Here is a 12,774-nt window from a genome sequence, read left to right as displayed (position 1 = left end):
TCACCTCCGCCATCACTCCCTTTGATTTTTAAGTTTATTTTATTTATTTATTTTTTTAATGGAGGTACTGGGGATTGAACCCATGACCCCAGGACCCCGCGCATGCTAAGCGCACACTCTACCACTGAGCTATCTGATTTGTAATTTATTCAGCATATTGGCACAAGGCTCGTGCTCCTGGCAGATTGGTCCTAAAGCTCTGTATTCCAGCATCGCTCTGACTACAGGAGCAGCGTCCTGGGGATTCACGGGGAACCCAGGGGCTGGAGGGAGCATGGTCTGCCAGTGTCCCTAGGACCAGCTGGCCTTTCTTGGACACTGACCATGTGCCAGGCACTATCATCTAGGTGCTTGATGGGTGGAGTCATCAACTTGTCCCCATTAGCCCAAGACCTTGCTGGCTTGAAAACTGAGTGCCACATCCCAGGAACCCCCCCCCCCCCAAGGTCCGTTCATGTGTGTTGGCTCCTTCTGTCCCCTCAACTTCTCTCCCAGGGCACGTACTATCATTATGCTCTTTTTAGAGATGGGAAAATCAAGGACCAGGGATGTGCATTTGAGCCCAGGAAGCCTAATGCAGGCACCCAGGCTGCCCCTGTACCCATCCGGGCCCACCAGTCTTTCTCCCCTTCAAAAGCATCCCCTGGAAAGGCCTGGACCCACTTCCACCCCCGCCTGTCTGAGAGGCAGGGGCTCCCAATCTCAGCCCCTTTCCTGGCCTGGGGAGCTGCAGAGTCACCCAGCCCCTGTTCCAGTGGGTGGGTCTCAGCATACTCCAGTTCCACTGCCAGCCCCCAGCCTGCTCCCCACAGTCTCCTGTAAATGCCTACAGTTATTCAGACCCCTCTACTCTGAGCCTTGGTAGTTGACCAGAGGCTTGTGGTCTCCCTAACTAGGCATAGGGCTTCCTGGGGAATGGAGTGGTTTCTAAGGGTGGTCAGGCACAGTGTCTGAGCTCTGTGCCCCCAGGGACTCTCAGATCACCCAGAGATGGGGGAGCTGTATCTCTTCTGCAAAAAGGGAAACAGGCTCAGAGAGGTTAAGTAACTTGCCTTGCACACAGCCAGCAAGACCCTGGGTTTCAAGCCTATTAGATGACCTCAAAATGAGAAACTTGATTTCCCTGCTCTCCAGAGGTGAGTTTTGTGGGAGGGGATGCTATGGGCAGTGCCTGCCTGGGGCTCAAGGTAAACCCATTTGATCCACAATGATGAGAAGGTAACACAAAATTCCCCTGAAAGATAAAAATCCCTGGAGGGGATTGCCTGGGGGAGGCAAAGGCACCGACCAAGCAGCATGGGAGTGAGTTCAGTGCACTCTGCCTTTGGCCTCAAGACCTTGTGGGCAGCCTGTGGTCATGCTGGCATTCCAGGGGCCTGTTTGGCATGTGGGGAATGTCCTAGCAAAAGCCTTGGCCTTCAGAGATGCTCAGAAAAGGGAAGTGTTCCTCTATGGGGGTGGGGGTGGGCTCCATAGGGAATGTCCACTTTGAGGGAGGAGGATGGACAGCTGAGGTCCTAAAGGAGGCGGCTGTAGCCAGCATCCCCCCTCCCTGTATGCTCAGCCTCCAATGAACTGGGGCCCTGGGGGTATACAGTGGAAGGCACGTTGGCCCCAGGAGCTGGAGACCTGGGTTCTACCCCTCCCGGGTGTGCTGCCTGAGTTACAACACGTCTCTGACCCGCTCAGTAAAAGGGCACACTGCTAAAACTGCGCCCGGGGAAACTCACCAGAACCCTGTGGCTTCTGCATTCTCAGAATGGGAATGCTGTCACTGGTCTCAGTCACTACCACGGAGACCGATTTAGGTGCCTGGGCCATTGGGAATGGTGTGGGTGGCCTTCAAGGCAGTGTCCGGGGAGGGAAGCCTCCGGTAACCACAGTCTCAGTTCTGGAGGCTGTAAGGCCTGGATTGAGTGAGTTGGGGTCTTGCAGGCCCCTCCCCAGCTTTTGGCTAGCCTCACCATCCTTCTGCCCACAGGCCCTTGGAGAGTCCCTTCTCGGCTTCTTCAAGGCTCTGCTCTAAGGCCACCTCCTCCGAGTAGCCTCCGGACCGCCTCCGCTTAGTACTGATGTGCTCTGTGGTCTTTGCGGTCTCAGTCACAACCTCAAACCTGGCTCGGCCTTCCTCCAGGCTAGGCTTGAGATGGGGGGCCTCTGAGGGGTCCCGTGCTCAGGCTGCGGCGCTGCGGGGGTGGGGCCCCGGCACTGGGGGGAGCGGGCGGGGGCCTAGGCAGGCACTGGGAAGGAGGGGGCGGTGGCCCGAAGTAGGGGGAATGGAGAAGACGGCGGTGCAGAAGGAGGAGACACGGCGAGCTGAGCCGTCACCCGCGCCCCTCCGGGCCCCTGCGCAAGGCTGTGCGCTCGCTGGGTCCCGGCGCCCCTTCCCCGGCGAGCCCCGGGGCGGGGCGGGGGCGGGGCCTCACGGCGCTGACGTCACCCCGCCTATAAAGGGACCCCGGCTTCTCCGGCCGGCTTTGTGGAGCGCTGTTGAGAGTGCGCGCCGTGCCGCGGCTGCTGAACAAAGGAGCAGGGCGCCGCCGCGGGGACCCGCCACCGACCTCCCGTGCCGCGCCGGGGCCTCCCGCTCGCAGCCACCATGACCGCCAACGGCACGGCCGAGGCCCTGCAAATCCAGTTCGGGCTCATCAACTGCAGCAACAAGTACCTGACGGCCGAGACGTTCGGATTCAAGGTGAATGCGTCGGCCAGCAGCCTGAAGAAGAAGCAGATCTGGACGCTGGAGCAGCCGCCAGACGAGGCGGGCAGCGCAGCCGTGTGCCTGCGCAGCCACCTGGGCCGCTACCTGGCGGCGGACAAGGATGGCAACGTGACCTGCGAACACGAGGTGCCCGGCGCCGACTGCCGCTTTCTCATCGTGGCGCACGACGACGGCCGCTGGTCGCTGCAGTCCGAGGCTCACCGGCGCTACTTTGGCGGCACCGAGGATCGCCTGTCGTGCTTCGCTCAGACGGTGTCGCCGGCTGAGAAGTGGAGCGTGCACATCGCCATGCACCCGCAGGTCAACATCTACAGCCTGGCCCGCAAGCGCTACGCTCACCTGAGCTCGCGGCCCGCTGACGAGATCTCAGTGGACCGCGACGTGCCCTGGGGTGTTGACTCGCTCATCACGCTGGCCTTCCAGGACCAGCGCTACAGCTTGCAGACGGCTGACCACCGCTTCCTGCGCCACGATGGGCGCCTAGTGGCTCACCCCGAGCCCGCCACCGGCTACACGCTCGAGTTCCGCTCCGGCAAGGTGGCCTTCCGCGACTGCGAGGGCCGCTACCTGGCGCCGTCGGGGCCCAGCGGCACGCTCAAGGCGGGCAAGGCCACCAAGGTGGGCAAGGACGAGCTCTTTGCCCTGGAGCAGAGCTGCGCCCAGGTAGTGCTGCAGGCGGCCAACGAGAGGAACGTGTCCACGCGCCAGGGTGAGTGGAGACGCCGTTCTCCGCCTCTCCTGGGCAGTGCACAAAGCGCACCCCACCCCCGTCCCCACAGCCTCCCGCCCTTTCTCTCCCGCGGCGCCGCTGCAATCCCGAGCGACGCCCGGTGCGCCCCCGCTGGGCGCGCAGGCCACCCCGCCCTGCCGCAGGACATGCGCTCCAGCCCAGAGGAAGGGGCGAGGGGTGGGGCTTTGCCTATCCTTGGGTTCCGCTGTACAGCGCCCACTCCACCTTGGGCTTGGGGGTCCCTGGGCCGAGCTTAGGTGCCGCACCTTGTGCCACCGTCCGAACCACCAGCCCAATCTGGGTCCTCCCTACTCGCGCAGATCCCTGGGATCGGCGGGCTCAGCCCTTGGGGAGGGGACGCCCCTCCCCCCGTCAGTGGGCCTTTAGCTCAAGGGCGGAGACGAGGGGTCGCCACAGGCGCGGGGCGCGCCCCCACTCCCTAAGGGTTGCCTTTAGCAGGCTGGATGAGGGAGCCTTTGATCTCCGCAGGGTGCTCTTCCACCTCCCCGCCCTCCGGGCATTTCTCCACCCCTCCTGGCTGCGGGGAGGGGTTGGCCTCTGGTAGAGGGGGGCGTCCCAAGTGTCTGCCCTTCCCCCCAGCCCCTCCTCCCGCGTCTGCCCCGCGCTCGAGGCCGCGGCCTTTGTGAGCAGGGGGGCGGGCTCCTCGACAGGGCCCTCCCTCGCCCCCTTTGTCCTGCTCGGTCTCTGCAAATGGGAAAATCAGATGCGGTGGGGCGGGGGAGGGGCTCGGCTTTCTGCGGGTTCCCCCCTGCTGAGGACTCCTCGCGTCACCCCCGGGTCCAGTACCCCGTCCGAAGCCGCCCCAGGAGGCGGCCTCCCTCCTCGCGCCCGGGCTCGGGGACGGCGTGGCGCGGATGGCCGCCCGCCCGGCACCCCGCCCTGCGCCCGCCGCGCGTCTCCAGGCCGGTGCGCTCTGCTCCGCGGGTGCCAGAGGGGGCCTTGGAGAGAGCCGGGAGACTCCTGCCTGGCTCCCTCGGGAAGCCCCCTACCCTCGAGTTAACTCCCTCCCGGAACAATTGGCTGCAACGCGCTGCGTCCTCTCCCGGGGCCTCCCGCTGGCCTGGCCATTTCCTACCGGCCTGCGCGCCAGGAGTGAGCCCCACTCTTTTCCTTCATAGATTCCCCCTCCAGGCGTATTTTCTTCCTTCTGGCGGCCTCGCCCCTCCTCTGGCCAAGAAGGCAATCGATTCTTTCCCACTGGGGGACCGTGGGGGTCTTGCTCCCAATATGGGAAGTTGGACCCCAGCCTCTGGAGATGGTTGGATGGGAGCCCAGTCAGTGCCCCCAGCCCCTCCTGATGGCCACCGTCCTGACTGGGCTCTGTTGAGGGGGTCGCGGCTCCATGGCAGTTTTGTGCCTGAGTTTGCTGACTGAGGTGGGTGGTGTCTCGTCCATCCTACAGATGGGTGGGCTCAGGCGCAGAGAGGTGAAGCCAGGTCCTCAAGGTCATACAAGTAAGCAGAATACAGAACTGGGTTTGACTCCAGAATGGGTGCTTATGTGGACCCCCTGAGGCACAGTGGGTCGCCTCTTTCCAGTCTCACACAGCAGTAGGTGGGGCAGGACTCCCCAACTATTCAGCAAACACTGAGCCCCTAGCAAGTGAGACATGCTGAAGCCTGAGTGGTGAGCAAATGGGCATGTCTGGGATCCTTTCCTGTTGGGCCCAATGTTCTTGTTGGGACATGAGCAACATCCCACAGGTGTCTAGCAAAGGCATCGGGGTCCAGGAAGTACATGAGGGTCCCAGATTTGATGGGGGAGGTCCCTTTCTGAGGAGGACACTTGACCTGAGGATGAATAGAAGGTAGCATGTATCTGGGTGTTGCAGGCACAGGGCACAGCTTGTGCAAAGGCACGGAGGCAGGAAGGAGCAGAAAGCTCAGTGTGGCTGAGAAGAAGCTGGTGAGGTTAGTATGTGGGACTGGAACAGCCAGCAGGGCCACAGGACCGATTTGGGTGCTCATAACACAGTGCTCTGTGCTTGTTGGGCTGCATCCAGCACCTTCCCTGGGGAAGATGTGGCTGGAGCATGTAGCCCTGGCCCTCACCCTTAGGGCCAGGAAGATGCAGAGAGAACCTGGGGGTGTTTTTGGCAGACACTGGCAAGCCTAGGCAGATGCCCTCCTCTTTCTAGTAAAGCTCACTGGGGTTGTCATGGTGTGATTCAAGCTGCTGGGGCAGGAGGAGCCGGAAATTGGGCCAGGAGAGGTGTTGGCCCATCTGTGAGTTTAAAGGGGAAGGGGCTTTGGGAGCCAAGATTAGAACTCCACTGGCCTCAGATTTGGGGGTCCTCATCTTGATCTTATGTTGGCTGACCTCGGGTCTTCCTGGTGGGATGGAGGATGACCAGAGGACCCGGAGCCGGCATAGGATGGGGGGGCGGGGCGTGTGCAGAGGCCATTTTGGACAGGACTGCGTGGCAAGGAGGCGGCCTCTGTGCTTCTGACACATGTTGGGAAACACCGCCAGGAAGGAGGAGGATCCTGAGTTTAGCTGGCTGGGGGATGTGAATCATCCCCGCAGGCCTGCACAGGCCATGCCTGGAGGGGGCGGGGTGCTCCCTGCTGAAGCTGCAATCTGCTCTCCGGCCTCAGTTTCCCCATCTTTAAAGTGCTGGCCCAGGGCTGCCCTGGGAACATTTTTTGGCCAGGTTATATTTCTGGGAGGAGGCCATCACAGCCACCATCAGAGGCAGGGTTGGCCACCAGGGAGTAGGGGTCCGAAGAGCTGATGTAAGGCAGATGGCAGACAACTGTCCCAGGTCCTGGGAGGTGGTATAGTTGTGACCACACGGAGGGGAACACAGCTTGGGCAGGGATGGAGGATGGTAGGGCCACTGAGTGGCAGTACTTATGCTCCTCTGGAGCCTCACCTGCCCTGGACTACAGCCAGACTCTGGGTGAAGCCTTACCACATTTCCCAACTGGTATCACAGCTTCTTTGCATCTGGCCAGCTGTGCCCTGGGGACTCTGTGCTCAGGAAGTACCCAGTCCTAGTTGCTTGAAGGTCAAGCTGGCTGGCTGAGGAAGGGCTGGTTGAGCTGGGCTTTGCAGGATGTATAAGAGTTCTCCTGATGAGGCAGGGCATTTCAGGCCCAGGGAATAGCTTGTGGAAGGACGGAGCAGGGATTTGAACGGCTCAGGTAGTGGCAGGAGGTGACTGGAAAGAGGGGAGGTCAGGTGAGGCCACAGATGATTCTAGGCTCCCTCGCTTAAACTGAATGGGGGTGGTGGCAAGTGCTTGATTTGAACAAGCCAGGGGAATTGGAGAACTGCTAAGACTGAGGGGGGTCCATGGGGTGTGCTGGCAGGCAGGGGGTGCCCCTCTGAGCCACTGTAAAGGATGGCTCAGAGGCTGGAGACCGGGAAAGCCATGATGGAGAGGGCACAGGCGGTATCTCACTAGGGCTGTCTGGAGGGGGGTGGGGATGGGCCCGTGGGCTCAGCTGAGCCCCCGCGTCTCCTGCCTCCCCAGGGCTCCTGTGAGCCTGTGACTCAGGTTTTCTGTGCTGCTGTTGATGAAAAGAAAAATCCTGAAGAAAACTCTGTTCCCATAGTAACCCAGCTCTAATTAGAGACTCCAAGGCCAAGTGGGGCCTTTCCAGTCTGGGCAGGGCCGCGGAGCCAGGAGGCGCCCCCTGGATGCGCAGGAAGACAACTCGCTCCCCCGCCCCCTTCCTGCTGTGGGTGGAAGACCTGGTGTCTGCTTGGCACCAGGCCCCCGAATCCTTTCCATCTCCTGGCAGAATGGAGAGACCAGGCCCTCTGGACGGGCAGAGAGGGAAACTGAGGCTGAGCGGCACCCAAGGGTGGCTGGCACTGAGGACCTTGCTGGCTGGCTTAGGCCTTTTTATCAAACCAGTTCCAGGACTGGACACAACCAGGCTGGACAGGGCCTGAGTGAGCGAGCAGATGGCGGTGGTTGTGTGGCCCTGGGCGAGCGCTGAGCACCGCAGAGCCTCGCTTTGCTCCTCATGGGAGGAGGAGGGTGATAGGAATCATTCCATGGGATCGCTGGGCCAGCCAAGCTGAGGGACGTCCGCATGAGCACGGGGGCTACCCCTGGCTAAGCGCCCAGTAACCAGAAGCCCCATCGAGAGGGAGCTGCTGTGCTTCCTGTGTTTGTTCCCGGGCTGGCTGGTACGGTGCTGGAGATTTGACTGCCATCCAGGGCCCTTCCCTGTTCCCGTTGCCCCTCTTCCTGGGGACCCCCTCTATCTCTGCTGCAGCTGAGGTGTGCCCTGTGGGGCTTCTCCTCTTGTCTCTTCTTTCCTTCCCATCAGCTGGCCGGCCGTGCCTTCGGCAGGTGGTGTCTTGTGGCCAGGCAGGCAGGACTGGGGCAGGAGGGCTGGATGAGGTCTGAATAAGGAGGGACCCTGGCCCCGGGCTGTGCCCCCGGGCGTGGCCTTAGGATGGTCCTCTTCTGGGTGGCTCGGGCACCCAGCGGACCCCTGATGTTGGGGCTGAGGGGGCCCAGTGGGCCTGAAGGATTGAGCTCGGGGGTTCTGAGGGTCTGGTTCAGGGCCCAGGGTGACCCATGGGGGTTCCTGCAGAGTCCTCCACCCTCCACAGAGAAGAGGGAGGATTGGGGGAGAGGGCATGGGAGGAGGCCCACGTTTGTCCACCTCTCCTGAGAGTCCCTGGAACCCTTGCTTTCTTTCTGGGTGACCTTGGCCAAGGACATCACCTCTCTGCCTCAGCCTCCTTTGTGAGGTGGGGGCGGCGCTTATACAGGGACACCAAACCTGGTCAGCATGGGTTGACGCCCTCAGGCCCTTTGGGTGGTGGTTGGAGGGCTAGGTAGGGCTGGGTCCTGGGGGAGGGGCTGGGGGCTCAGACCGCCGCCTGCCAGCTCATCTCCCCTGAAGGCACATCGGCTGCCCACCACCACTGTGGTCCCCGCTTTATAAAGGCCTCAAAGCCCGAACAGTGACTCACACACACCGACCCACAGCCCTGCTGCTGAGGCGCTTAGAATCCACGGCGCTTGGGGGATAATTGGTTGCTGGGACCAAAGATCCTACTTCCAGGCGTTAGCGGGAGGGGCCACATGGATATGCAAAATGATGGAGCCACAGCGTGTGGAAGCAAAACCCCGGAAGATTTAGGGACGTGGAAACGTGTAAATCTCCTGATGCCTGATGGGAATGTTGCTCTTATGCCTCCTCTTAACTTTAACACGTATACAGAAGCAGGATGGATATGATGAGCCACCCAGCACATGCTATTCTGCCATTCTAGCTCCATCTGTCCCTTGATTCACTGCTTTGGTTGTACTTAAAGCAAATCCCTGACATCAGGGCATTTCATTTTGAAATGTTTGTCTGTATCTCTAAAAAACAAGGCCATTTTCTTACATAATGACAAAATTAACAACAATTAATCCTCACTACTTGATCCTGGGCCACATTAAGATTCTCCCAGTTGATTCTAGAATGTCTTTTTGCATTTGGTTTGTTGGAAGGGATCACTTCTGTACTTAGAGAAAGTGGCCTGTAAATGGGCGTAGCCAGCCTTGGTCCTTGACTGGGACCCTGGGGCCTGCCCCCTGAAGTGGAGGCCGAGGGGCCTCAGCAGCCCCTCTGTGTTGGTGTGTGAGGGCAGCGCTGTGGGTCAGCCCGAACCTGGGGGCGTAGGGGGTCCACGTGCTAGCTGGAGGCTCTCCCCACAGGTATGGACCTGTCGGCCAATCAGGATGAAGAGACTGACCAAGAGACTTTCCAGCTGGAGATTGACCGTGACACCAAAAAGTGCGCCTTCCGCACGCATGTGGGCAAGTACTGGACGCTGACGGCCACTGGGGGTGTGCAGTCCACAGCCTCCACCAAGTGAGTGCCCCGCTGCCCGCTTGTCACTGCCCTTGCTCTCCAGGCCGGCCTTTCCTGTGGGACAGGGCCCCAGGGCCTGGGGCGGCCCCACCTGACCCTGTCCCGCCACCCTCAGGGACGCCAGCTGCTACTTTGACATCGAGTGGCGTGATCGGCGGATCATACTGCGTGCATCCAATGGCAAGTTTGTGACAGCCAAGAAGAATGGCCAGCTGGCTGCCTCGGTGGAGACAGCAGGTAGCCACCTGTAGGCACACCCCAAGTCCCGGTTCCCTGAAGGGTCTGACTGTGCCATGGTCACTTACCAACCCCACCCAAAGACTGCCCTGTGCTAGGCATCCCCCCAAACTGGCACCACACAGCCTCACCCTTGAGCTGGCATGCTGTGTGACCCCAGGCTCCTGCTCTCCCTCTCTGAGCCACACCCTGGGCCTGGCACCCCCCCTCCCCCCACCCCCACCCCCATGAGGCTCACGGCCCCTCCCACCTCCTGGAACAGGGGACTCGGAGCTCTTCCTCATGAAGCTAATCAACCGGCCCATCATCGTGTTCCGCGGGGAGCACGGCTTTATCGGCTGCCGCAAGGTCACGGGCACCCTGGACGCCAACCGCTCCAACTACGATGTCTTCCAGCTGGAGTTCAGGGATGGTGCCTACAACATCAAAGGCAGGTTCTCCTGTGGGTGAAGCTGCATGAAGCCCCCTGGGCCTAGGGGGCCAACGCTGGGGCACAGGGAGCAACACCCTCCTGCCCTACTTGGCCCTGGCTTTGGGGCTCAGCTTGGTTACCTTGTGATGTGGCTTGGGCCATTCCAGACCCCATGTGGCCACCAGGGGTCTAGGCTGGGGGTAGCCCCTTCCCCTTTTGTCTGTATAGGAGGGAGATTTCCTGGCTTAGCCCAGACAGAGCTAGAGAGGGAGACAGGATTCTGGAAGGGGTGGGCAGGGGAGGCGTCACACACTTGAGTTACTGGACCAGAACCCTGGTGGGAGGCTGGGGAAGGGACTCCAGTCCGGCGTGGGCCGGAGGCTGGGGTGGAAGTGTCAGACCCCGCCCCCACTCCGGAAGCCATGATTGCAGGGTGGGGAGCAGAGCCTAGGACAGGGCCTGACGGGGTCTCCCTCTGCCCTGCCCCCCCCCCCCAGATTCCACGGGCAAGTACTGGACGGTGGGCAACGACTCCTCAGTCACCAGCAGCAGCGACACCCCCGTGGACTTCTTCTTCGAGTTCTGCGACTACAACAAGGTGGCCATCAGGGTGGGCGGGCACTACCTGAAGGGGGACCACGCCGGGGTCCTGAAGGCCTGCGCTGACACCACTGACCCCGCCACGCTGTGGGAGTACTAGCCCCCGCCCGCCGCCCTGTCCCCACCCTGCCCAGACCCCTCCTGCTAACTCTCTTCTCCACGTGGGCTCCGCCGCAGGTGGCGAGCCCCTTGCCTTTCAAACTGGAAACCCAGAGAAAACGGTGCCCTCACCCGTTGCCCTATGTGGCCTCCCCCAGGCAGGTCAGCGGCTGTGGCCTGACCCTCGGAGGGATTTCAGATCCCGCTGCCCTCTCTCCTCTGCCCTGGGCGAGGCTGGAACCTTTCTTCTGACCTCAGATGACTCTGAGCCTTATTTCCCTGAAGAGGCCAAGGAGAAGTGTGGGGCTGGGAGGCCTTCCCAAGCCCCTGGGTGTGGCGGGGTGTGTAACTGGAATCTCCTGTCCTCTCCCGAGAGCTCCCAGCCCGCAGCTTCCCAGGAGCCAAGCACTTGCCCCAGGCCTGTCCGAGGGTGGCCCTCCTGGGGCACCATCCCTGCATTGGGGGAAAGCCGGACAGCGTGGGGCTGGAACCAGAGAGCCCCTCCTGTCCCTGTGCCTGGCGGAGGCCCGGCCTAGCGGCCGTCCGGGCCTGCCCACTGCACAGGGGGCCTTGCTCCTGTCTCTTTCCTTTCACCTGGCCTGACTGGAAGTAGAAAATGACCAAATCAGTATTTTTTTTAAATGAAATGTTACTGCTGTGGGAGCCTCAGGCAAGCCTGGTAGTAGCCACGAGTGGGCTAAAAGGGGTCTTGTGGGGTTTTGAGATGGATGGCATCTCTGGGCCTCAGTGCCCTCTGCCCATCTAGTGGTGGGGCAGGTGCGGTACCTCCCTGAATCCAGAACCCACCCCCGACCATTCCCCGGGGGCTCTCACTGGCCCCAGGCCTGTGTCCCCATCTGGCGGTGCTGGGCCTCAAACCGCCTCAGCCAGAGCCCCCGGTGTGATCGGTGCTCCTCCTATGACTGGACTCCTCCATCTCAGCGCGATGAAGCGGGGCGTCGCCCTCAGCCCGGAGCCCTGTGGAAGCCACCGGCCCCTGGCTCCCAGCCCTGCCCCTGCTGGCTCCCTCATCTCTGGTTAGTGTCCACCGTGCATCTCACTCTGGGTGTCTTGGTCTTTTATTTTTTGTAATTGTCATTTGTATAACTCTAAATGCCCATGATAGTAGCTTCAGACTGGAAAGAGCAAAATAAAATAATGCAAGTCTGCAACCCCGAGGCCTGTATGTGTGTTGCGGATAAGGGCAGATGGGAGGGGTGGGCCCAATGGACCTTCTCCTGCAGGTTTAGGAGTCAGAGGACAAGCACACACAAACCAGTAGAGCGAACTTCTTTTGCCTCAGGGCAGGTGCGCCTTGACTTGAGCTTGGCGGCGTGGGGCCTGGGCTGCCCCCTTCTCACTGTGAGGGGCTTTGTGGGCCTCCAGCCACATCCCTAAACAACAGGCTGTGGCCCCCTGGGACTGGGGTGTGCTGGCTGGGTCGCCCTTGGAGGACAGGCCCAGGTAGAGGTGGGCACAGGCCCTGGAAAGAGTCAGCTGGAGTCCGGGGGTAGGGGGTGCCTTTATCGAAAAAGGACCCCAGGCCCCGCATGTGGAGAGGAGGTAGTTCTCCACCTAGCAGACAAGAAGTTGAAGTTTTTCCAGCCTGTAGGCGGGGACCTGGGTCCTGAGCTTACCTTGTGCTCATGGCCCCTGGCCATTTCTGCAGGGACTGCCTCCAGAGAGGCAGGTACTGAGTCTCGTCCTTTTTTGCAGTATCTCGTTACCCAGAGCATACCTGTTGTTCCCATTTTACAGAGGAGACTGAGGTTCAGAGTAGCAAGGCACAGCCTCGAGGGTGGAGCGGGGTGCCCCATGGGTGTCCAACAAGCAGGCGGTGATGGACTTGGGCTGGGCAGCGGGGCACCGCAAGATCCAGGGGGGTCAGCGGAAGCGCTGATTGGCTGCTGCTGACGAAACTGGGATGCCTGCGCTGTGATTGGTGGTCCCTGGGGGCGGGAGTCTCGAGATTGACATGGACAGATGGCGGCCACAAAGGGATGTTGGGCCCCAAGCGGGGTCCTGGCGGCCAACCCTCCACCCCTGTTAAAGCCAGGCTGGAAGCCAGAAAAGTCTCAGTGACGTGCAAGGAACAGACGAATCCCCCGTAGCCAAGCTCTTA

General features: G+C 61.2%; 1 protein-coding gene across 1 annotated transcript; it reads left to right on the top strand.

Annotated features, from left to right (window-relative positions):
- Window positions 1-2,454: 2,454 nt before the first annotated feature.
- On the top strand, window positions 2,455-11,824 carry FSCN1 (fascin actin-bundling protein 1). The gene is made up of 5 exons (XM_006210387.4): window positions 2,455-3,431; window positions 9,148-9,304; window positions 9,420-9,541; window positions 9,804-9,971; window positions 10,451-11,824. The coding sequence occupies exons 1-5, from the start codon at window positions 2,600-2,602 to the stop codon at window positions 10,651-10,653; spliced, it is 1,482 nt and encodes a 493-aa protein (XP_006210449.2). The 5' UTR covers window positions 2,455-2,599; the 3' UTR covers window positions 10,654-11,824.
- Window positions 11,825-12,774: the final 950 nt, after the last annotated feature.

The sequence above is a fragment of the Vicugna pacos genome, chromosome 18 (genome assembly GCF_048564905.1).
Source record: "Vicugna pacos chromosome 18, VicPac4, whole genome shotgun sequence".
Classification (NCBI taxonomy): Eukaryota; Metazoa; Chordata; class Mammalia; order Artiodactyla; family Camelidae; genus Vicugna; species Vicugna pacos.
Note: the sequence above shows the minus strand (reverse complement) of the source record. Positions and strands in the feature narration are given on the sequence as shown.